General features: G+C 50.9%; 1 protein-coding gene across 1 annotated transcript in view; it reads left to right on the forward strand.

Moving 5' to 3' along the window:
- VPS13D (vacuolar protein sorting 13 homolog D) overlaps positions 1-25,584 on the forward strand; it is a 497,408-nt gene that overhangs the window by 142,856 nt on the left and 328,968 nt on the right. The window contains 4 exon segments of the mRNA XM_075327411.1: positions 6,391-6,542; positions 9,792-10,832; positions 10,916-11,006; positions 11,780-11,906. Of these exon segments, the coding sequence (XP_075183526.1) occupies positions 6,391-6,542; positions 9,792-10,832; positions 10,916-11,006; positions 11,780-11,906 (1,411 nt within the window).

Consider the following 25,584-nt stretch of genomic DNA (forward strand, 5'->3'; position numbering starts at 1 on the left):
TGCGTCCATTAATTCTGTACTGGACCTCAATCCGCCAGTATCAGAGGAGCAACCCTCTCTGGCAGAAAAGCACCAGTTTACCTTGCCTAAGAGAACAAGGAGTGTGTTCTTTAACCACTCCAGTTTTCAGGCCGCTGTGACCAAGCTTAGGGCCTGTCCTGACAAGCGCTTCCCAAAGCGTGGTTCTGATGACCGTTTTCCCTTTCCACCGGAGGTGGTCAAGGAGTGGGCTCATTCACCAAAGGTAGACCCCCCAGTGTCTAGAATCTCAGCCCGGACCGTGGTATCAGTGGCTGATGGCACCTCTCTTAAGGATTCCACTGACCGCCAGGTTGACCTTCTGGCCAAATCTGTATATGAGGCGGCAGGGGCCTCGTTCTCCCCATCTTTTGCAGCAGTGTGGGCTCTCAAAGCCATCTCTGCTTCATTGGAGGAGATGCATTCCCTCGCCAGGGAATCTATGCCCGAAATGGTTGCCTTAACTTCCCAAGCTTCCGCTTTTTCATCCTATGCCATGTCTGCCATGCTGGAGGCTTCTCACCGCACTGCGGTGGCTTCGGCTAATTCCCTCGCTATCCGCAGGATCTTGTGGCTTCGAGAGTGGAAGGCAGATGCTTCTTCCAAGAAGTACCTGGCTGGGCTCCCTTTTGCTGGGTCCAGGCTATTCGGTGAACAACTGGATGAAATTATTAAGGAAGCTACTGGCGGGAAGAGTACTTCCATGCCACAAACCAAAACCAGGAAACCTGTCCAGGGTAGGAACCAGTCGAGGTTTCGTTCCTTTCGTTCCTCCAACTGGTCATCCTCTAAGCCCTCGGCCTCGTCCTCTAACTCAGCCAAGGACCAAAAATCCAACTGGCGTACAAAGGCGCGTCCACAGAAGACCGCAGGAGCTGCTGCCACCAAGGCAGCCTCCTCTTGACTATCTGTCCGCGCCAGCAACGTCCTTAGTCGGTGGCAGGCTCTCCCACTTTGGCGACGCGTGGTTTCAACACGTCTCCGATCAGTGGGTGCGGGATGTCATCTCCCACGGCTACAGGATAGAATTCTCTTCAAGCCCGCCAAACAGATTTTTTCTGTCAACTCCCCCCTGTTCCAAGGCCGCCGCCTTCTCTCAGGCCGTGGCATCCTTGCAGGCCAACGGAGTAATTGTTACGGTTCCCGCCCGGGAACGGTTCAGAGGTTTCTACTCAAATCTCTTCCTAGTCCCCAAAAAGGACGGTTCCTTCCGGCCCATCCTGGATCTCAAGCTTCTCAACAAGCATGTTCAGGTGCGGCATTTTCGCATGGAATCTCTGCGGTCAGTCATTGCCTCAATGACCCAAGGGGATTTCCTGGCATCCATCGACATCAGAGATGCCTATCTGCATGTGCCAATTGCAGTTTCTCACCAGCGTTGGCTACGTTTTGCAATCGGAGAGGAACATTTCCAATTCGTGGCTCTCCCCTTCGGGTTAGCCACGGCCCCTCGGGTATTCACCAAAGTCATGGCAGCAGTGATTGCGGTTCTGCACCTCCAGGGGTTGGCAGTGATCCCTTACCTGGACGACCTTCTAGTCAAGGCTTCATCCAGCGCAGACTGTCAGCGGAGTGTCTCGCTCACTCTCACCACTCTAGCCCAATTCGGGTGGCTGGTCAATCTTCCCAAATCCACTCTGACTCCGACCCAGAGTCTCACGTACCTAGGGATGCAGTTCGACACTCTTCCGGCACTTGTGAAGTTGCCCTTGATCAAACAGCAATCCCTCCAACTGGCGGTGCGCTCTCTGCTGAGGCCCCGCCGTCATTCCATCAGGCACCTGATGCAGGTGCTGGGTCAGATGGTGGCGTCAATGGAGGCTGTTCCCTTTGCCCAGTTCCATCTGCGTCCTCTGCAGCTGGACATTCTCCGCTGTTGGGACAAGCGGCCTTCCTCCTTGCACAGGTTAGTGGCCCTGTCGCCACAGACCAGGAGCTCTCTTCAGTGGTGGCTTCGGCCCCTCTCTCTGTCTCAGGGACGCTCCTTCCTGGCTCCGTCCTGGGTGGTTTTCACCACGGATGCTAGTCTATCCGGCTGGGGAGCGGTATGTCTCCACCACTGAGCACAGGGCACTTGGACTCCGTCCGAGTCAGCCCTCTCGATCAATGTGCTGGAAACCAAAGCCGTGCTCCTGGCTCTCCAAGCTTTTCACCACCTATTGGCGGGCAAGCACATCCGAGTCCAGTCAGACAACGCGACAGCGGTTGCCTACATCAATCACCAAGGCGGGACACGCAGCCGCCTGACAATGATGGAGGTACAACGCATCCTTCAATGGGCGGAGGACTCCAAGTCCACCATATCCGCAGTCCACATCCCAGGCGTGGAAAACTGGGAGGCAGATTATCTCAGCCGTCAAACCGTGGACAGCGGCGAGTGGTCCCTGCATCCGGCAGAGTTTCAGTCAATCTGCCGCAAGTGGGGCACTCCGGACGTGGACCTAATTGCATCCCGTCACAACAACAAGGTTCCCGTTTACGTGGCTCGCTCCCACGATCCTCAGGCCTTCGCAGCGGACGCTCTGGTTCAAGACTGGTCCCAGTTTCGTCTGTCCTACGTGTTTCCCCCTCTAGCTCTCTTGCCCAGAGTCCTGCGCAAGATCAGAATGGAGGGCCGTCGAGTCATCCTCATTGCACCGGACTGGCCCAGGCGAGCTTGGTACCCAGACCTGCTCCATCTGTCCGTAGAGATGCCGTGGCATCTCCCGGACCGTCCAGACCTTCTCTCACAAGGTCCGTTTTTCCGCCAGAATTCTGCGGCTCTCAGATTGACGGCGTGGCTCTTGAGTCCTGGATCTTGACGGCTTCTGGTATTCCTCCTGAAGTCATTTCCACTATGACTCGGGCTCGGAAGTCTTCCTCCGCCAAGATCTATCACAGGACTTGGAAGATTTTCCTGTCCTGGTGTCGTTCTTCCGGCCATTCTCCTTGGCCTTTTTCCTTGCCGACCCTTCTGTCCTTTTTACAGTCCGGTCTGCAGCTGGGTTTGTCCCTCAACTCTCTCAAGGGACAAGTTTCGGCTCTGTCAGTGCTGTTCCAGCGGCGTATCGCCCGGCTGGCTCAGGTCCGCACCTTCATGCAAGGTGCGTCTCACATCATTCCGCCTTACCGGCGCCCCTTCGATCCCTGGGACCTCAATTTGGTCCTCACGGCCTTGCAGAAACCCCCCTTTGAGCCTCTTAGGGAGGTTCCTTTGTTTCGTCTTTCACAGAAAGTGGTCTTTCTAGTGGCCATAACTTCCCTCAGGAGAGTCTCTGATTTGGCTGCGCTCTCTTCGGAGTCACCTTTTTTGGTTTTCCATCAAGACAAGGTGGTTCTCCGTCCGACCCCGGACTTTCTCCCTAAGGTGGTTTCTCCTTTCCACCTTAACCAGGACATTACTCTTCCTTCCTTTTGTCCGGCTCCTGTTCATCGCTTTGAAAAAGCGTTGCATACTCTGGATCTGGTGCGGGCGCTCCGGATCTATGTGTCTCGCACCGCTGCTCTTAGGCGGTGCACCTCTCTTTTTGTGCTAATCACAGGTCGGCGTAAGGGCCTCTCTGCTTCTAAGCTGACCTTAGCCCGTTGGATTAGGTCGTCCATTTCAGATGCCTACCAGGGTTCTCAGGTGCCTCCCCTGCCGGGGATCAAGGCACACTCGACCAGAGCTGTCGGTGACTCTTGGGCTTTCAGGCACCAGGCTACGGCTCAACAAGTCTGTCAGGCTGCCACTTGGACTAGCCTGCATACCTTTTCAAAGCACTACCAAGTGCATGCTCATGCTTCGGCAGATGCGAGCTTGGGCAGACGCATCCTTCAGGCGGCTGTCGCCCATTTGTGAAGTAAGGCTCTGCCTACTTCTCAGTTTTTCTGTTTATTCCCACCCATGGACTGCTTTGAGACGTCCCAATGTCTGGGTCTCCCATAGGAACGATAAAGAAAAAGAGAATTTTGTTTACTTACCGTAAATTCTTTTTCTTATAGTTCCGTATTGGGAGACCCAGCTCCCTCCCTGTTGCCTGTTGGCAGTTTCTTGTTCTGCGTGTTATCACCGGCTGTTGTTGTAGACAGAGGCTCCGGTTCTTCCGGTTCTTGCTCTGTTTTTACTTGTGGGTGGCTATTCTCCTTCAGCTTTTGCACTAAACTGGCTAGATCTGGTATCTCCAGGGGGTGTATAAGCTCAGAGGGAGGAGATACACTTTTGAGTGTAGTACTTTGTGTGTCCTCCGGAGGCAGAAGCTATACACCCAATGTCTGGGTCTCCCAATACGGAACTATAAGAAAAAGAATTTACGGTAAGTAAACAAAATTCTCTTTTTTTTAACCTGCTTTGTATAATACCCAGTGATCATTGCCCCATGTCAAGGCATTACAAATGATATATAAAATAAAAGGTCCCATATCTCTAAGCCCTTATGGCGGTTTAAAAAAACCCCAAAACAATGTAATAACTCATTGACAAGTCTACTTTAAGTGGTCAAAAGGATGGTCCTAAGACCCCTTTCTGTTTATTACCCCAATCTAAGCTAATTTCTGTTGTGGCTGCATTCAAAATTCTCTTCCCTCTCTACATTATCTAGCTACAATTGAGAATCCCAGTGCATGCTGGGATACTCAAACAAAGCATCATCAGGGGGCACAAGCTGCAGTCACTGCTCCCTCCCTGAAATGAAGAGTCATCAGTGACACTCATTTCAAAACTGTTCTGGTTATTGTGTAATTTGCACACTAACGGCACTCTGTGTTGCCAGCTTTTACCAGTGGAGCCGGCAATACAAAGCAGTATGCAATCCACAGTGCCAGAGTATCCCGCGGCATTCAGAGACCAGCACCGCCCCACAAATGACATCACTTGCTAGGGCGGCACTAGTCTCTGAACACCGCCAGGTACTCTGCTTAGTGCTCATTTCTCTGTTGACGGCTCTACTGATCTGAGCTAGCAACACAGAGCACACTGTCGGTGTGCAAATCGCACAATATCAGCATGCAGGTACCAGACCAGCCCGTGAAATGAGTGTCGCTGATAATACTTCCTTTCAGTCTCTGCCAACTGATGATGCTTTGTTTAAGTATCCAAGCATGCACTGGGATTCTCAAACGAAGCGTCATCAGACAGTGAGTAGTGGAAAAAATAATCACTAGCAGTTAGTGTAGTGAAGGGAAAGGTAGGACAATTATTAATGCCGCTGTAATAGTTTTTGATTAGGGCAATAAATAGGGATTTTGATTACAATTGTTTCATCCTTCAGACCATTCCTTTAAAAGTGTCCCTTCTGGCAGACTCTCCGCTCGATCTGACATCAGGTATAGCGAAACACATGTGCACAAAGGGCAGGATAATTGCTAGGAGAAGCATATCTGTCCTGTTTAGTGTCCTGCATGAGTCCTATTCTAATTATTAGGATCTGTGCACAATACTTGTACCATTCTCTGGTTTTCATTGTTTCTCTGTACCCGTCAGGTTGGGTGGAGCGTATGCCTGAAGGGGCATTTTAACTAGTAAAGGTCTCCTAAGGACATTACATTGGCACCAAACTTATATTTAGATATTTCTCCATCATTGACACTTGCTCGAATTAATTTAGTTTAATTAATCAGTTTAATTTAATATCTTGTAAAAATCTATAAGTCCCACTGATTCTGCCATTCTTTTCGATTTTGTGCTGTGTCGCTCCTTTGCAGAGATATTCACATTTGTTTCTTCTGGAGCGCAGCATGTGAAATCTCTGCTTAGCAGTCCAACTGGACATTATTCCTGTCTCTTTTGGGGTTGTGCCTTCAAACCTTCCTCTGAAAGGCTGTCAATCACAGCTTGGCAGCGGCAGAGATTACTATATCAGCTGCCAAGCCATGCGGGAGGGAAAGTGCACGTCTCCCAAGAAGACTGAAGAAACATCTAGTTGCACTACAAGCAGAGATTTCACACACTGCGCTCCAAAAGCAACAAATGTGAACATCTCTGCAATTTAGTAGCACATCCAAAACAGGGGAAAAAGCAGCAGAATCGGGGGGAGCTGAGGGATTTTTAACCATTTTGACTCTACATAAGACTAAACAATTGAATAATCCTGTAGTTTTGTATAGGAATTTTACTGTAAAAAGCTTTCTGACTCTTTTGGGCTAGTTGTGTCTTTAATGTCTGACTATTGGGAATTTTTTGGAATCCCGGCAATCCTAAGTCTTGAGTCCCTGATTCTAGCAGAAAAGTGGTAGCGCATCTCTTAAAATAGGCAAGAAAGCTGACGAGGGCCTTCATCCTTGAAGACGTGTACCCTCTTCTCTGCAAGAAATGGGGACATGCCAGGGTCGGCAAATGCTTTCCCACATCAAAGCTAAAAAATATGCAAATCTGTAGCTTGCCAGCGTTGTAACATGACGTGTTTTACTATTCAGCTTTCCATATCCTACACAACACGACCATACAGTTTAAAATGGAGAAGTTCAATATTGAGCGCGACTGTGAGCTCACCTTTCCATTTATTGACGACTCTTTAGAGGTGGGAAGCATTTTGAAGATCGAAGGAAATTTTGTCAATAATGTTCAGGTAAGTTACCCGTGTATTGCAAAATATTTGCTACTGGAGAAGCCATCTTCATCTTTTTTCAGTGTCTCTCCAGTTTGCCTCCTGCTCCAGTATTTAATGAAATGCATTGGCGGTCTCAAATCAGTACAAGTCTATGAGAGCCTCCTTCTGGCTCTCATAGAGATGCATTGGGAGCTTGTGATTGTAACTTCTGACTTCCTGCCAGTGAAAAGTTAGTCATAAGATGGCACCATAGGACGGGAGCTGAGAATAGGTGAAAACACTGGAGAGCAAGTATATGACAGGAGGCACGGGCTTTTGATTTAAAGCACCACTACAGCGCTGAAAAAAACACGCTGCAATAATGCTTTAATATTGAGCAGAATTATGTGTAATGACTCTCTGCTACTGTTAATACACGTTACAGCAGAGCTGCTTGTATTCTATCCGTAGCTAATCAAGACCATATCATTTACTGCATTTTATAAAGTTTGGAAATCATCCTGTTCCTGGTCTTTAGCCATTCTACCTGGATCAGCAGCTTCTAACGAAATAGGGATGCCCCAACACTCAGCTCCTCAAGCAGCTCAATGTACCCACGAAGCTCTGTGTCTCCACACAGCTCGATGTAACCAACGCAGCATGATGACCCCACACAGCTCCCCATGAAGCATGATGACCCCACACAGCTCCCCATGAAGCATGATGACCCCACACAGCTCCCCATGAAGCAGGATGTCCCCATACATCTCCCCACACAGCATGATGACCCCACACAGCTCCCCATGAAGCATGATGTCCCCATACAGCTCCCCACACAGCATGATGTCCCCATACAGCTCCCCACACAGCATGATGTCCCCATACAGCTCCCCACACAGCATGATGTCCCCATACAGCTCCCCACACAGCATGATGTCCCCATACAGCTCCCCACACAGCATGATGTCCCCATACAGCTCCCCATGAAGCATGATGTCCCCATACAGCTCCCCATGAAGCGTGATGTCCCCATACAGCTCCCCATGAAGCGTGATGTCCCCATACATCTCCCCACACAGCTTGATGTCCCCATACATCTCCCCATGAAGCATGATGTCCCCACACAGCTCCCCATGAAGCATGATGTCCCCATACATCTCCCCATGAAGCATGATGTCCCCATACATCTCCCCATGAAGCATGATGTCCCCACACAGCTCCCCATGAAGCATGATGTCCCCACACAGCTCCCCATGAAGCATGATGTCCCCATACATCTCCCCATGAAGCATGATGTCCCCATACCGCTCCCCACACAGCTTAATGTCCCCATACATCTCCCTATGAAGCATGATATCTCCATACAGCTCCCCATGAAGCATGATGTCCCCACACAGCTCCCCATGAAGCATGATGTCCCCATACAGCTCCCCATGAAGCATGATGTCCCCACACAGCTCCCCATGAAGCATGATGTCCCCACACAGCTCCCCATGAAGCATGATGTCCCCACACAGCTCTCCATGAAGCATGATGTCCCCACACAGCTCCCCATGAAGCATGATGTCCCCACACAGCTCCCCATGAAGCATGATGTCCCCACACAGCTCCCCATGAAGCATGATGTCCCCACACAGCTCCCCATGAAGCATGATGTCCCCACACAGCTCCCCATGAAGCATGATGTCCCCACACAGCTCCCCATGAAGCATGATGTCCCCACACAGCTCCCCATGAAGCATGATGTCCCCACACAGCTCCCCATGAAGCATGATGTCCCCACACAGCTCCCCATGAAGCATGTAGTCCCCACACAGCTCCCCATGAAGCATGATGTCCCCACACAGCTCCCCATGAAGCATGATGTCCCCACACAGCTCCCCATGAAGCATGATGTCCCCACACAGCTCCCCATGAAGCATGATGTCCCCACACAGCTCCCCATGAAGCATGATGTCCCCACACAGCTCCCCATGAAGCATGATGTCCCCACACAGCTCCCCATGAAGCATGATGTCCCCACACAGCTCCCCATGAAGCATGATGTCCCCACACAGCTTCCCATGAAGCATGATGTCCCCACACAGCTCCCCATGAAGCATGATGTCCCCATACAGCTCCCCATGAAGCATGATGTCCCCATACATCTCCCCATGAAGCATGATGTCCCCACACAGCTTCCCATGAAGCATGATGTCCCCACACAGCTCCCCATGAAGCATGATGTCCCCACACAGCTCCCCATGAAGCATGATGTCCCCATACATCTCCCCATGAAGCATGATGTCCCCATACAGCTGGGCAGAGGGGAGAACACCTATTGGTCCGAACCTTGGTCTGTTTTTCAGGATTACGACAAAATAATTTTTCAATAAAGCATTGCTAATTGTCTATTTATCACATGAGGTCAAGTTGTCTTGAAGTACTGCGACTCTTAAAGTGGTTTTATAGGCAGAAATTATTGGGATCAATCCATAGGTTAGTGTCTCAATATTAGATCGGTGGGGGATCATACACCTGACACCCCCCAGCTGAAAACAGCTCCCGCGGATGTAACCACGTTGCTCAGATCTGTGCAGTGCGCAGTGGCTGCTGCAGAACAGCTTGTCATCTTTTGAATAGGCAGTAACAAGCTGTGGATATAAGGAGCGCAATAGGGTCTTACAAGTGTAAAATATGGTGAGTTTTTAATAGGAAAACCGCTCTCCTGGAAAGGTTGTGAGACATATAACAGCTGTAGCCGATCCCACGTGCCAAGGCAGGAGCAAGACTAAAACCACGGTAATTGTGGTATACTCCGCGCTGCTGTGCAAAGAAACACTCCAAATAATAAAAGCAATGTGGGTGGTTTATTCTATGCGTTTCGAAGAGATACCCCCTCTTCTTCCTCAGGAAAATCCACCGATGATGGTGGATTTTCCTAAGGAAGAAGAGGGAATATCTCTTTGAAATGCGTAGAATAAATCCCCCACATTGCTTTTATTTTTTGGTGTGTTTCTTTGTACAGCAGCGCGGAGTATACCACAATTATCTTATCTTTTTAATAGGAGCCGTTCTCCAGGACCTGGCAACATAGGCTTCACACTGAATAGATCTGTGCTAAACGGCTCCTTTCGACCGGTTTAACCTTTTTTTAGCAGATCCGTGTGAATGCTGAATGTCGGACCCTCAATGATCAATATTTTCTGCCTGGACAACTCCTTTAAGTCATTTTTTCAGCTAAGCATAGCAAGTAAAGGTTTTGTCTGGTGTATGGGAAGGTTCTGACCCACATGCTTTGTTGTTCAGGTGGTTCTAGCCAAACACGTTTACGAGCAGGTCCTGCAGACTCTTGATAACCTGGTATATAGCGAAGATGTGAACAAGCTGCCACTAAGCTCTGCCGCTCCACCCAGTCCTGTAACACCAGAGAAACTTCTCAATAAGAGCTCTGATGTCTGCAAGGACCAGAGGGAGAGACACGTGTTCGACACTCCCAGCTATAGGTCTCTATCCAATAAATCCAGCAAATCAATTTCCAATCACGAGAAGACGCCATTTACTCAGATTCAAGCAAATTTTCAGATCTCGGAATTGCAGATTCAGCTCAGCGGGGATCTCACTCTTGGCGCCCAAGGCTTAGTAAGTTTGAAGTTTCGAGAGTTTGATATTGAGTTCAATAAAGATCACCCGCACACATTGGCTATACAAATTGCATTACGCTCACTCCTCATGGAAGACCTACTGGAAAAGAACCCAGAATCAAAGTACAAGAATCTCATGGTGTCAAGGGGGGCACCTAAACTTTCCAGCTTGGCCCACAAAGAGTATCTGTCACAGTCATGTCCTTCAGTGTCTCATGTGGAGTATCCAGACATGCCAAGGTCCTTACCATCCCACATGGAAGAAGCGCCAAATGTTTTCCAGTTATACCAGAGACCAACATGTACTTCTCGTAAGAAGCCAAGCGAGGAAATAGATTGCGAATACCCTTTGACTCCACCACCTTCTCCTACATCTCAGAAATCAGAGACATCTTACATGAAGGATGGTTTTGATGAGTCTTTGGTTCATATAAATGTTCTACTGGTGGATCGAAAGCATCCAGAGTTCTCCTCCAAGTACAAACGCATCAATCGGAGCGTGAATGTGGACTTTAACTGCTTGGACGTATTGGTCACTCTCCAAACGTGGGTGGTGATTTTGGACTTTTTTGGAATCGGATCAACAGCCGACAACCACGCTCTAAAGCCTGAATCTGCAGATGTCAGACAGTCAGTGAGGTCGGAGGCGAGCGCGGCCTGCAGTCTTGACGTGCAGGAGCACACCAACACAAAGATGGATCTGAAGGTACGAGATGGGATAAGTGATACAGACAATTCATGTGCCTTGTGTAACATGGAAACCAAGCATTAAGTATGTCTTTGTCTTAGGTTCACTCGCTGTCATTAGTGCTGAAGAAGACGTCTAGTGAACTGGCTAAAGCAAGTGTATCCAAGCTAACGGCCCACCTGGAAAATATTGGTGAGATATTAATGCTCAGTATCTGTTTTGTTTTGTGTTGTTAAAGAGAACCTGTCACCTCTCCTGACATTAAAGCGAATACACCTACGCACTGAAATGCCATACTAGGTAGGCACTGAATAATAAAAATAAGACATTTTGAACGACATTACCACCATAGAAGCTAGGTTAAAATGGACCTGTATACAAGAAATGGCAGAATATTTTTAATCAAGACTTTGCTTTTATAGTGCTCTTATGCTATTGGTATAGATATTTGACATCTCTTTTCATATTTCCTTTAGTTTTAAGGCTGAGGTCACACTGTGATTAGTGGGAGTCCTCGCATGACACTCGGCTCACGCGCAAAGCAGAGCCGAGTGTCATGCGACTGTGGTCCGATCCTGCGATCAGACCACAGCTGCGGAGGGGAGAGAGGGATTTATCTCCCAATCTCCTTCGTTGCCGGCTGATGCGAAAATCGCATTACACTCCACTGTAATGCGAGTACAGTGCGATGTTTCTCTTGCCCCATAAACTTGAATGGGTGCGAGTGAAACAGACTCGCATTACACCCATAGCATGCTGCGATTGTTTTATTGGTCCTATTAGGGCTGAGAAAAAAATAGCTCATGGGAGCTGCCCCATAGAGTAATATTGGGCCGCGTGGAATGCGTTTTTTTTATCGCATTCCACTCGCTCCGTATTTCTCGCTGTGTGTGCTTACCCTTATACGTAGTTTGACTATATTATGAACATGACTGATTTCTCTTTTCCCCATTTTTTTTCTGCAGAGGGAGACTTGGCCTTGCAGGGGAGCATTGGCAGCCTTTCCCTGAGTGACCTGACCGTGCATGGGGAGCTGTACAGCGAGCGCTTCACCACTAGTGGAGACGAGGCACTGATCTTCCAAATATTCAAGTAAGGGGTTTTGGTTTTTTTTTACTTTTATGATGTTATTCAATTTTTGGTTGCTATTAACATGTTTTTCAGACTATAAAACGCACCCAGGTTTGGACAGCAGAAAATAATAAAGAAAAAATATTTAATATTAAAAGGAACTTGTCAGCAGATGTGGGGCCTATAAGCTGCTTCCACCACCAGTGGGCTCTTATATACAGCATTCTAACATCCTGTATATAAGAGCCCAGGCCACTGTGTAGAATGTAAAAATCCCTTTATAATACTTACCCTAAACAGTCGCTGCGGTGGAGTTGGGTCATATGGGCGTCGCCGGTGCCTCCTCTTTCGGCCATCTTTGTCGTCCTTCTGAAGCTGGGGTGCATGACGCGTCCTACCTCATCCACACTTGCCGGCATTGAGGTCCTGCGCAGGCACACTTTGATCTGCCCTGTGCAGGGCAGATGAAAGTATTGTAGTGCACCTGCGTGTGACTGGACGGCGAGTGTGTATGACGTAGGATGCGTCATGCACACAGGCTTCAGAAGGAGGACGAAGATGTCCGAAAGAGGAGGCACCGGCACCAGAGAACGGAGACACCCATATGACCCAACTCCACCGCTGCGCGACCGTTAGGTAAGTATTATAAAGTCATTTTTGCGTTCTACACAGCGGCCTGGGCTCTTATATACAGTACGTTAGAATGCTGTATATAAGAGCCCACTGGTGGTGGCCGCAGCTTATAGGAACCAAAACTGGGGACAGGTTCCCTTTAAAACTACCCTGGGGATGTAAAGATGTGGGGGGGGGTAATTTCACCAGCGGTGGTGTACGTTTGTGCTAGGGTAGAAAAGGGGGGGGTAATGATTTATTCCAAAGTAGTAGAAGTATATCAGGAAGGTTGTGCAAAAAAAAAAAAATGGCATTTATACTGTCCCCATAGTGACATATCAATTCTGCAGAAGTCCATGTATTGTGGAATCGGCTACGTGTCGGGTATCTTACATGTGTACTGTCTTTCATTTATGTCACTTAAACTCCTTACACGTAATTTAGCCGGCTGTAAACTTAAGTAGACGCTATTCTAAAATCCACACTATTCCGGATGCCTATTGTAGATTTCATATCGGGCAGTCCTGTGCCCTTCATGACCACCCATAAAGGATGGCAAATCAAGACTGCATCATATATGTATCCTGAATGGTGCAGAACGAGCAATACATGGAAACACTAATTTGACTTTCTTTATCGTTCCTTCGGGAGACCCAGACCATGGGTGTTTAGCTTCTGCCTCCGGAGGACACACAAAGTACTACACCTAAAAGTGTAGCTCCTCCCTCTGAGCTTATACACCCCCTGGTAAGCCAGTCCCAGCCAGTTTATCGCTTTGTGTTCAGGAGGCATACATCCACACATGCATTCTCATATGATTTTTTTCTTTTGGACTGAGATTGAAGAACTGCGGGTCCACGTCTGGACCCCCGGCATGTCCCTTCTCACCCCACTGTGTCGGTGGTGTTGTAAGGTTGATTTCCTAGGCTGGAGCCTTACATGCCGTGCTCCTTCACCATCCCTCCTGGGCTCTGGCTTGAAGTGGGAGCCAGCACGGTCTCCATGCCTGGCAGGAGACTGGTCTCCATCCGCAGCCCTTCAGGACCCTGCTGGACCGGAGCACTCATCCCCAGGGACCTGGCCCTGCGTCTCGGCAGCTAAGTACCTGAGACGTTTATATATTGGGGGTCCCTGTGCTTTATTGTTTGGGGAGAGTGTGCTTACTGTGTTTATGTTCAATCTATTTTTATTGTAAACATATCATATTATACATATACAGCATGTGAAACTGAATGACTGACATGTCAAACTTTTTATAAATTGCATAGTAAAGAAATCAGGTTTTCTCAATCTGTCACAATTTGACCGAATAATGAACACTTTTCATCTATAAACCTCAAAAAACATCTTCAAACTGGATTCCAACGAGATCCCAGGAAAAGGGGAGGAGAAGAGAAGAGCGAGAGAGAAGAAAAAGGAAAGAAAGGGGGGAGGAGGGAGGAAAATTAGAAGGGGAAGTGTGGGGGAGGTAGGTAGCAGTGTGAGTAAGCTGGGAAGACGAAGGCAGACACACAAGGGAAAGGGGTGGGTAATTCGATTTGATTAGGGTGGGGGAGGGGCGCTCTCTGTCGTCTGAGAATCAGGTGATCCTACATTCTTGTCCGGTTCATCCCTGACCATGCTTTACTCCACCAATTTAATAAGATGTTATGGCTCCATCAAAACAGTTTAACAAAATCTGAAGAATCTTTAAAAAGGATCCATTCTCCCCAGGTCTTGCAAAATTTGTCTCTAGTACCTGCAATGTCGGCAGAGAGCTCCTCCATCCTATATATGTTTGCCATTTCAGAGTATCACTCCGAGATAGGAGGGATTGTGGAGGACTTCCAGTACCTAGGTATGACGGAGCATGCCGCCGCCAGGCAGAAGCGGAGTATGTCTCTCTTATGATAAGCGATTGAGTGTGGTAACATAGAGAGGAGGACTATCTTGGGACAGTTATCCACTGCTTTCCCAGTTATAAGCTGATAGTTAGCAAGGACTTTTCTTTGTCGCTCCATTGGGAGACCCAGACAATTGGGTGTATAGCTTCTGCCTCCGGAGGCCACACAAAGTATTACACTTAAAAGTGTAAAGCCCCTCCCCTTCTGCCTATACACCCCCCGTGCTTCACGGGCTCCTCAGTTTTTATGCTTTGTGCGAAGGAGGCACACATGCACGCATAGCTCCACAATTTAGTCAGCAGCAGCTGCTGACTATATCGGATGGAAGAAAAGTGGGCCCATATAGGGCCCCCGGCATGCTCCCTTCTCACCCCACTCTGGTCGGCGGTGCTGTTAAGGTTGAGGTACCCATTGCGGGTACTTAGGCAGGAGCCAACATGCTGTTTTCCTTCCCCATCCCTGCAGGGCTCTGGGTGAAGTGGGATCCTAATCGGTCTCCAGACACTGGGACCGTGCTCCCTCCGCAGCCCCTGGGGAATCTGCTGGACAGGAGCTGGGTATCGTCAGGGACAAGGCCCTGCTACTGTGAGGTACTCTGTGTCCCCTTGGGGACGGCGCATGGAGCGCTTGTGTCATACACGCTGCAGCACTGCTGGGCGTGTTAGTGCGCCGGGACTACCGCGCTGACCGCGCTTGTTTGCCGGCCGCGCTTATAACTCTAGTCCCCGGCTTCTGCGGCCTAGTACTGCATATTCCCGCCCCCGGGCCTGCCAGTCAGGGGAAGGGAGGGACGCTGCACTGGACGTCAGCGCTGAGGGCTGGAGCATACTTTGTATCCTCCTCCCCCCTCACTGAGCACCGTGGGGCACCAGATTCCCGCACTTTCTAGGGCACGCCCACGGCCCCCTCCTCCTCACAGAACGCCGGCAGCCATTCCTGTCAGCACTTCTGAAGCTGGAGAGGAGAGACAACACGGCTCTGGGAGATCCAGGCAGGGAATCTGGTGGTCACACAACCGCTTTTGGCGGTCGGTAAGCCGCACCTGTTTCTAGGTGCTGGCCCCCCTGGGTGCCTAAGTGTATATATATAGGTTTATATGCTATATATTTACTCTGTACGGTCGCACTGTTGGTTTTTGGCTATATACCCTCCCGGACTGTACTCAGAGGAGACAACAGCATGTCGTCCGCAAAAAGCAAGGGTGCCAAAGCACAGGCTTACTTTGCAACCTGTACCTCATGTGCGGCTATGCTACCGGCAGGTTCCACCTACCCTCATTGTGTGCAATGCTTGGCCCCTGTGGCACTTGCTCAGCCGGAGCCTCTGCCACTGGTGGCCCAAGTGGAACCACCTGCTACCACTGTCCAGGTGACAGGGACGGAGTTTGCAGTATTTGCTGACAAACTTTCTGATACTATGGATAAATGGTCTGCTAAGATACTAGAAGCCTTGCAGTCCAGGCCGGTAACACAGGCTCCGGGCACTGTTGAATCATTGACCCCAGGCCCCCCTCGGTTGGAGCAGCAAAATGCTCCTGGGGTGACTCATAGGTCCCAAAATGAAGTCTCTGACACGGACCGCAGTCCCAGACCGCCTAAGCGGGCCCGCTGGGAACTTCCCTCGACTTCATCACACTGCTCAGGGTCTCAGCAGGGGGACTCTCTAGAGGATGAAGCGGAGGTGGCAGATCAGGATTCTGATCCTGAAGCCGCTCTCAACCTAGATACGCCAGAGGGAGACGCCATAGTGAACGACCTTATAGCGTCCATCAATCAGGTGTTGGAGCTTTCTCCCCCAGCGCCTCCAATTGAGGAGTCAGCTTCTCAGCAGGAGAAATTCCGTTTTAGGTTTCCCAAGCGTACAATGAGTACGTTTCTGGATCACTCCGACTTCAGAGAGGCAGTCCAGAAACACCGAGCTTGTCCAGATAAACGCTTTTCTAAGCGCCTTAAGGACACACGTTATCCCTTCCCCCCTGACGTTGTCAAGGGTTGGGCTCAGTGTCCCAAGGTGGATCCTCCAGTCTCCAGACTGGCGGCTAGATCCATAGTTGCAGTGGAAGATGGGGCTTCACTCAAAGATGCCACTGACAGACAGATGGAGCTCTGGTTGAAATCCATCTATGAGGCTATCGGCGCGTCCTTTGCTCCGGCATTCGCAGCCGTATGGGCGCTCCAAGCTATCTCAGCTTGTCACTCGCAGATTAATGCAGTCACACGTGCCTCTGCTCCGCAGGTGGTGTCATTAACCTCTCAGGCTTCGGCGTTTGCGTCCTACGCCATTAATGCTGTCCTGGACTCTACGAGCCGTACGGCGGTAGCATCCGCCAATTCGGTGGCAGTCCGCAGGGCCATGTGGCTACGTGAATGGAAGGCAGACTCTGCTTCCAAAAAGTTCTTAACCGGGCTGCCATTTTCTGGCGACCGCCTGTTTGGTGAGCGATTGGATGAAATCATTAAACAATCCAAGGGAAAGGACTCATCCTTACCCCAGCCCAAACCAAAGAGACCTCAACAACGGAAGGTACAATCGAGGTTTCGGTCCTTTCGGCCCGCGGGCAGGTCTCAATTCTCCTCGTCCAACAGGCCACAGAAGAGTCAGACGAACTCCGATTCATGGCGGTCTAAGTCACGTCCTAAAAAGACCGCCGGAGGAACCGCTTCTAAAGCGGCCTCCTCATGACTTTCGGCCTCTTCACACCGCATCCTCGGTCGGTGGCAGGCTCTCCCGCTTTTGCGACGCCTGGCTGCCACAGGTACAAGACCGTTGGGTGAGAGACATTCTGTCTCACGGTTACAGGATAGAGTTCAGCTCTCGTCCTCCGACTCGTTTTTTCAGAACATCTCCGCCCCCCGAGCGAGCCGATGCTCTTCTTCAGGCGGTGTGCACTTTGAAGGCAGAAGGAGTGGTGATCCCTGTTCCTCTTCAGCAACAGGGTCACGGTTTTTACTCCAACTTGTTTGTGGTGCCAAAAAAGGACGGATCTTTCCGTCCTGTTCTGGACCTAAAACTGCTCAACAAACACGTAAAAACCAGGCGGTTCCGGATGGAATCGCTCCGCTCCGTCATCGCCTCAATGTCCCAAGGAGACTTCCTAGCATCAATCGACATCAAAGATGCTTATCTCCACGTACCGATTGCACCAGAGCATCAGTGCTTCCTGCGTTTCGCCATAGGGGACGAACACCTTCAGTTCGTGGCACTGCCTTTCGGCCTGGCGACAGCACCACGGGTCTTCACCAAGGTCATGGCAACAGTCGTAGCAGTCCTACACTCTCAGGGACACTCGGTGATCCCTTACTTAGACGATCTCCTTGTCAAGGCCCCCTCTCGAGTGGCATGCCAACACAGCCTGAACATTGCTCTGGAGACTCTCCAGAGATTCGGGTGGATCATCAATTTCCCAAAGTCAAATCTGACACCGGCCCAATCACTGACATATCTCGGTATGGAGTTTCATACTCTCTCAGCGATAGTGAAGCTTCCGCTGGACAAACAGCGTTCACTACAGACAGGGGTGCAATCTCTCCTTCAAGGCCAGTCACACCCCTTGAGGCGCCTCATGCACTTCCTAGGGAAGATGGTGGCAGCAATGGAGGCAGTTCCTTTTGCGCAGTTTCATCTGCGTCCACTTCAATGGGACATTCTCCGCAAGTGGGACAGGAAGTCGACGTCTCTCGACAGGAACGTCTCCCTTTCTCAGGCAGCCAAAGCCTCCCTTCGGTGGTGGCTTCTTCCCACTTCATTGTCGAAGGGGAAATCCTTCCTACCCCCATCCTGGGCGGTGGTCACGACGGACGCGAGTCTGTCAGGGTGGGGAGCGGTCTTTCTCCACCACAGGGCACAGGGTACCTGGACTCAGCCAGAGTCCTCCCTGCAGATCAATGTTCTGGAGATAAGGGCAGTGTATCATGCCCTAAAGGCGTTCCAGCCGTGGCTGAAAGGCAAACAGATCCGAATTCAGTCGGACAACTCCACAGCGGTGGCATACATCAACCACCAAGGCGGAACACGCAGTCGGCAAGCCTTCCAGGAGGTCCGGCGGATTCTGCTGTGGGTGGAAGCCACAGCATCCACCATATCCGCAGTTCACATCCCGGGCGTAGAAAACTGGGAAGCAGACTTTCTCAGTCGCCAGGGCATGGACGCAGGGGAATGGTCCCTTCACCCGGACGTGTTTCAAGAGATCTGTTGCCGCTGGGGGATGCCGGACGTCGACCTAATGGCGTCCCGGCACAACAACAAGGTCCCGGCATTCATGGCACGGTCTCAAGATCACAGAGCTCTGGCGGCAGACGCATTAGTTCAGGATTGGTCGCAGTTTCAACTGCCTTATGTGTTTCCTCCTCTGGCACTGTTGCCCAGAGTGTTACGCAAGATCAGGTCCGACTGCCGCCGCGCCATCCTCGTCGCTCCAGACTGGCCGAGGAGGTCGTGGTACCCGGATCTGTGGCATCTCACGGTGGGTCAACCGTGGGCACTACCAGACCGACCAGACTTGCTGTCTCAAGGGCCGTTTTTCCATCTGAATTCTGCGGCCCTCAACCTGACTGTGTGGCCATTGAGTCCTGGATCCTAGCGTCTTCAGGGTTATCTCAAGAGGTCATTGCCACTATGAGACAGGCCAGGAAACCAACGTCCGCCAAGATCTACCACAGGACATGGAGAATATTCTTATCCTGGTGCTCTGATCAGGGTTTTACTCCCTGGCTATTTGCCTTGCCCACTTTTCTTTCCTTCCTTCAATCCGGATTGGAAAAGGGTTTGTCGCTCGGCTCCCTTAAGGGACAAGTCTCAGCGCTCTCTGTGTTTTTCCAGAAGCGCCTAGCCAGACTTCCAAAGGTACGCACGTTCCTGCAGGGGGTTTGTCACATAGTCCCTCCTTACAAGCGTCCGTTAGAACCCTGGGATCTGAACAGGGTGCTGATGGCTCTTCAGAAACCACCCTTCGAGCCAATGAAGGATATTTCTCTTTCATGCCTTTCGCAGAAAGTGGTCTTCCTAGTAGCAGTCACATCACTTCGGAGAGTGTCTGAGCTAGCAGCGCTGTCATGCAAAGCTCCTTTCCTGGTGTTTCACCAGGACAAGGTGGTTCTGCGGCCGGTTCCGGAATTTCTCCCTAAGGTGGTATCACCCTTTCATCTCAATCAGGATATCTCCTTACCTTCTCTTTGTCCACATCCAGTTCACCAATGTGAAAAGGATTTGCACTTGTTGGATCTGGTGAGAGCACTCAGACTCTACATTTCTCGTACGGCGCCCCTGCGCCGCTCGGATGCACTCTTTGTCCTTGTCGCTGGCCAGCGTAAAGGGTCACAGGCTTCCAAATCAACCCTGGCTCGGTGGATCAAGGAACCAATTCTCGAAGCCTACCGTTCTTCTGGGCTTCCGGTTCCATCAGGGCTGAAGGCCCATTCTACCAGAGCCGTGGGTGCGTCCTGGGCTTTGCGGCACCAGGCTACGGCTCAGCAGGTGTGTCAGGCGGCTACCTGGTCGAGCCTGCACACTTTCACGAAACACTATCAGGTGCATACCTATGCTTCGGCAGATGCCAGCCTAGGTAGGCGAATCCTTCAGGCGGCGGTTGCCCACCTGTAGGAAGGGGCCGTTTTACGGCTCTATTACGAAGTATTATTTTACCCACCCAGGGACTGCTTTTGGACGTCCCAATTGTCTGGGTCTCCCAATGGAGCGACAAAGAAGGGAATTTTGTTTACTTACCGTAAATTCCTTTTCTTCTAGCTCCAATTGGGAGACCCAGCACCCGCCCCTGTTCCCTTCGGGCTGTTGTTCTTTGTGTACACATGTTGTTCATGTTGAATGGTTTTCGGTTTTCCGAACTTCCTTCGGATTGAATTTACTTTAGACCAATTTATAAGTTTCCTCCTTCCTGCTTTTGCACCAAAACTGAGGAGCCCGTGATGCACGGGGGGTGTATAGGCAAAAGGGGAGGGGCTTTACACTTTTAAGTGTAATACTTTGTGTGGCCTCCGGAGGCAGAAGCTATACACCCAATTGTCTGGGTCTCCCAATTGGAGCTAGAAGAAAAGGAATTTACGGTAAGTAAACAAAATTCCCTTCTTCCCCAAAACTGTTTTATTCCATCACACTCCCACCAGATATGTGTCATTGTACCGACGTCTTGCCCACATCTCCAGCACATCGCAGACACCGAAGGGAATATAATATGTAGTTTAGATGGAAACTGGTACCAACGTGTCAAAATCTTAACATTTTTCTCCCCTGCAGAGCACGGGACTGACAATTTATGAGTAAATAAGAAACATTTCTTCCACTCATCAGGAGAGAAGTGTTGCTTCAGCTCCTTTTCCCAAGCCAATTGGTAGCCTCGTTTGCCTGAGACCCCAACTCTGATAAGAATACCGTACAGAAGGGAGACTGTGTGTTCAGGCGGGATGTTTTTAGTAAACAGTTCCTCAAAGGCACTACAAGTGCCCCGGACTCGACCGACTGTTCTCCCCGGAGAGACAAATGCCCGTAGTTGGAGGAACTCCAACCATTGTGAACTTCTAGACGGGAGTTGTGTCCGAAAGGTTTGGAATGAGGGTAATTTACCATCAATCAGTATGTGTCCCAAGCGGATGTCTTCCTCCGCCCTCCAGCCGAAGTAGTTTCTCTGTTTATATCCAGGGCGAAATGATGGAGTATAGAATAAGGAAGCAAGGGGACTAACTAGTTGTGGAGGGGACATTTTTTTGGATACTATGTGACTAACTTTGAGCGTTTCTTTGGTAAAATCTGAAAGCATCCCTACGTTAGGAAGATCTGAAGGAGGTATCCAAGGGAGATGTTTGAGAGGGATCTCCAGTCCTTCTTGCTCTACCCGGATCCATTGCTTAGAGTCGCTGTTGAAATGCCAGTCTAATATACGGGTCAAGGCTGCAGCCTGCATGTAGACTCTGAAGTTAGGAAGGCCCGCTCCTCCACACTCCCTTGGAAGAGTAAGAGTGCGTAAGTTGATTCTTGGTTTAATTTTACCCCATATGAATCGGATAATAGCAGATTGAAGGGTATGAAAAAAACTACTGGGAGGAGAAATGGGGATGGTTTGAAAGTAGTACAAAAAGCGTGGCAGGATATCCATTTTAAGGACATTCCTCCTGCCCATCCAAGACAATTTCAGTCCCCCGTAAGACTTGTACCTTCTAGTAGTGGTAAGTGATTAAGTGTATATAGTTTGGAGAGGTCCGCTGGGATTGAAATACCCAAATATTTAATGGCCGAAGGTCTCCATTTGAATGGGAAGTTAGACATTGCCCGGGAAACTTCAGTTCGGGTCAAAGAGATATTTAAGGCTTCTGATTTTGATAGATTAACTTTAAAGTTACTAAGGAGGCCGAATCGTTCGAATTCCATCATTATAGACGGGATCGATATGAGATTGGGAGATGTATAACAGGAGATCATCTGCATATAATGCGATTTTTATGATGGGTATCCCCGATCTTGAGCTTACTGTGTTTATTGACATTTCCGGCGGGTTCTCTAGCTGTCGCACGAGAACCGCGCCGATGGTGCCTGCGCGTCGGCCTCGCCGCTCAAATTTAGGCCCCGGCTTCGCCGGAGGCCTAGTTTCTGTTCACTGCCCTCGCATGTCACTCATGCAGAGGGACAGGCTCGGCTCCGCCCGGCGGCCGTTCTGCACAGGGGAGGGACACTCCCCACTGCTGTGCGTGTCTCCTCCCCTGTAGGTTTCTATGGCCCTCCAGATCCCGCTCTTCAAGCAAGTCCCGCCCCCTCTCTTCGCTCCGGCGGCCATTTTCTCAGAGATTCACTGAGCGCTGGTCTGCACTCTGCATCCCTGCTGAGGTGCTGTGTTTGGAGGGCCGGGCTTCGGGATCTGGAGGGCACACAACACCGCTTCAGCGGTCTGGTAAGCCACAACCTCTGGTTGTGGACCTCTGTATATACTCTCTGGGGTTCATTCTCTTGCAGAGACCCCACTCCAGCAGCATGTCTCACACAAGGAGCAAGGCTCCAAAGCTTTATTCTGTATGCGCTGCATGTAAGCTCCTGCTGCCTGAACCGAGCACCTATCCACATTGTGATGCCTGCTCTAACTTGGCGGTGCCACAGCCTGGAGTCTCACCCCCAGTGGTCTCTCAGGCTGCTCCTGCTCCTGTGGCTGAACCCCCGGCTTAGGTAGAATCTTTTTCTAGGTCTATCTCCCAGTCTTTTGCTGAGTCCATGGGACTTCTGTCCAGGACTTTGCTCAACATGCATCAGCTCCCTTCACAGGGTGCCTCTGCTGCTAGGGGTCTCTCAGGACCGGAGCTCACAGAGGATTAATCATCTGGTCCCAGACCCCGTCCTCCTAAGAAGATACGCCGGGTTCCCTCTCCCTCCTCATCCCGCGGCTCTGATTCAGGAGCTGACTCGCAGGATGAGGAGGATGCCTTTACAGGGGGCTCGGAGGCTAACTCCATGTACCCCATTGATCTGTCCGAAAGTGACTCAGATCTTAGTGACTTGATTGCGTCCATTAATTCTGTACTGGATCTCAATCCGCCAGTATCAGAGGAGCAACCCTCTCTGGCAGAAAAGCACCAGTTTACCTCGCCTAAGAGAACAAAGAGTGTGTTTTTTAACCACTCCAGTTTTCAGGCCGCTGTGACCAAGCCCAGGGCCTGTCCTGACAAACGCTTCCCAAAGCGTGGTTCTGATGATCGTTTTCCCTTTCCACCTGAGGTGGTCAAGGAGTGGGCTCATTCCCCAAAGGTAGACCCCCCGGTGTCTAGGCTTTCAGCCCAGACCGTTGTGTCGGTGGCTGATGGCACCTCCCTTAAGGATTCCACTGACCGCCAGATTGACCTTCTGGCCAAATCCGTATATGAAGCGGCGGGGGCCTCGTTTTCCCCGACTTTTGCAGCAGTGTGGGCTCTCAAAGCCATCTCTGCTTCTCTAGAGGAGATGCATTCCCTCGCCAGGGAATCTATGCCCAAAATGGTTGCCTTAACTTCCCAAGCTTCAGCTTTTTCATCCTATGCCATGTCTGCCATGCTGGAGGCTTCTCACCGCACTGCGGTGGCTTCGGCTAATTCCCTCGCTATCCGCAGGATCTTGTGGCTTCGAGAGTGGAAGGCAGATGCTTCTTCAAAGAAGTACCTTGCTGGGCTCCCTTTTGCTGGGTCCCAGCTGTTCGGAGAACAGCTGGATGAAATTATTAAGGAAGCTACTGGCGGGAAGAGTACTTCCATGCCACAAACCAAAACCAGGAAACCTGCCCAGGGTAGGAATCAGTCGAGGTTTCGCTCCTTTCGTTCCTCCAACTGGTCGTCCTCTAAGCCCTCGGCCTCGTCCACTAACTCAACCAAGGACCAGAAATCCAACTGGCGCCCAAAAGCGCGTCCACAGAAGACCGCAGGAGGTGCTGCCGCTAAGGCAGCCTCCTCGTGACTATCTGTCCGCGCCAGCAACGTCCTTAGTCGGTGGCAGGCTCTCCCACTTTGGCGACGCGTGGTTTCAACACGTCTCCGATCAGTGGGTGAGGGATATCATCTCCCACGGCTACAGGATAGAATTCTCTTCCAGCCCGCCAAACAGATTTTTTCTCTCAACTCCCCCCTGCTCCAAGGCCGCCGCCTTCTCACAGGCCGTGGCATCCTTGCAGGCCAACGGAGTAATTGTACCGGTTCCCGCCCGGGAACGATTCAGAGGTTTCTACTCAAATCTCTTCCTAGTCCCCAAAAAGGACGGTACCTTCCGGCCCATCCTGGATCTCAAGCTTCTCAACAAGCATGTTCAGGTGCGGCACTTTCGCATGGAGTCTCTGCGATCAGTCATTGCCTCAATGACCCAAGGGGATTTCCTGGCGTCCATCGACATCAGAGATGCCTATCTGCATGTGCCAATTGCAGTTTCACACCAGCGTTGGCTACGTTTTGCCATCGGAGAAGATCATTTCCAATTCGTGGCTCTCCCCTTCGGGTTGGCCACAGCTCCTCGGGTATTCACCAAGGTCATGGCAGCAGTGATTGCGGTCCTGCACCTACAGGGGTTGGCAGTGATTCCTTACCTGGACGACCTTCTAGTCAAGGCTTCATCCAGCGCGGACTGTCAGCGGAGTGTCTCGCTCACTCTCGCCACTCTAGCCCAATTCGGGTGGCTTGTCAATCTTCTCAAATCCACCCTGACTCCGACCCAGAGTCTCACGTACCTAGGGATGCAGTTCGAGACTTTGCCGGCACTTGTGAAGTTGCCCTTAATCAAACAGCAGTCTCTCCAGCTAGCGGTGCGCTCTCTCCTGAGGCCCCGCCGTTATACCCTCAGGCGCCTGATGCAGGTGCTGGGTCAAATGGTGGCGTCCATGGAGGCTGTTCCCTTTGCCCAGTTCCATCTGCGTCCCCTGCAGCTGGACATTCTCCGCTGTTGGGACAAGCGGCCTTCCTCCTTACACAGGTTAGTGGCTCTGTCGCCACGGACCAGGAGCTCTCTTCAGTGGTGGCTTCGGCCCCTCTCCCTGTCCCAAGGGCGCTCCTTCCTGACCCCGTCCTGGGTGATTCTCACCACGGATGCCAGCCTATCCGGCTGGGGAGCGGTATATCTCCACCACAGAGCACAGGGCACTTGGACTCCGTCCGAGTCAGCCCTTTCAATCAATGTGCTGGAAACCAGAGCTGTGCTTCTAGCTCTCCTAGCTTTTCACCACCTGTTGGCGGGCAGGCACATTCGAGTCCAGTCAGACAACGCGACAGCGGTTGCCTACATCAATCACCAAGGCGGGACACGCAGCCGCCTGGCAATGTTGGAGGTACAACGCATTCTTCAATGGGCGGAGGACTCCAGGTCCACCATATCCGCAGTCCACATCCCAGGCATAGAAAACTGGGAGGCAGATTATCTCAGCCGTCAAACCGTGGACGGTGGCGAGTGGTCCCTGCACCCGGCAGTGTTTCAGTCAATCTGCCGCAAATGGGGCACTCCGGACGTGGACCTAATGGCATCCCGTCACAACAACAAGGTTCTGGTTTACGTGGCTCGCTCCCACGATCCTCAGGCCTTCGCCGCGGACGCTCTGGTTCAAGACTGGTCCCAGTTTCGTCTGTCCTACGTGTTTCTCCCTCTAGCTCTCTTGCCCAGAGTCCTGCGCAAGATCAGAATGGAGGGCCGTCGAGTCATCCTCATTGCACCGGACTGGCCCAAGCGAGCTTGGTATCCGGACCTGCTCCAACTGTCCGTAGAGA

Source organism: Anomaloglossus baeobatrachus, chromosome 11 (genome assembly GCF_048569485.1).
Source record: "Anomaloglossus baeobatrachus isolate aAnoBae1 chromosome 11, aAnoBae1.hap1, whole genome shotgun sequence".
In the NCBI taxonomy this organism is placed as follows: Eukaryota; Metazoa; Chordata; class Amphibia; order Anura; family Aromobatidae; genus Anomaloglossus; species Anomaloglossus baeobatrachus.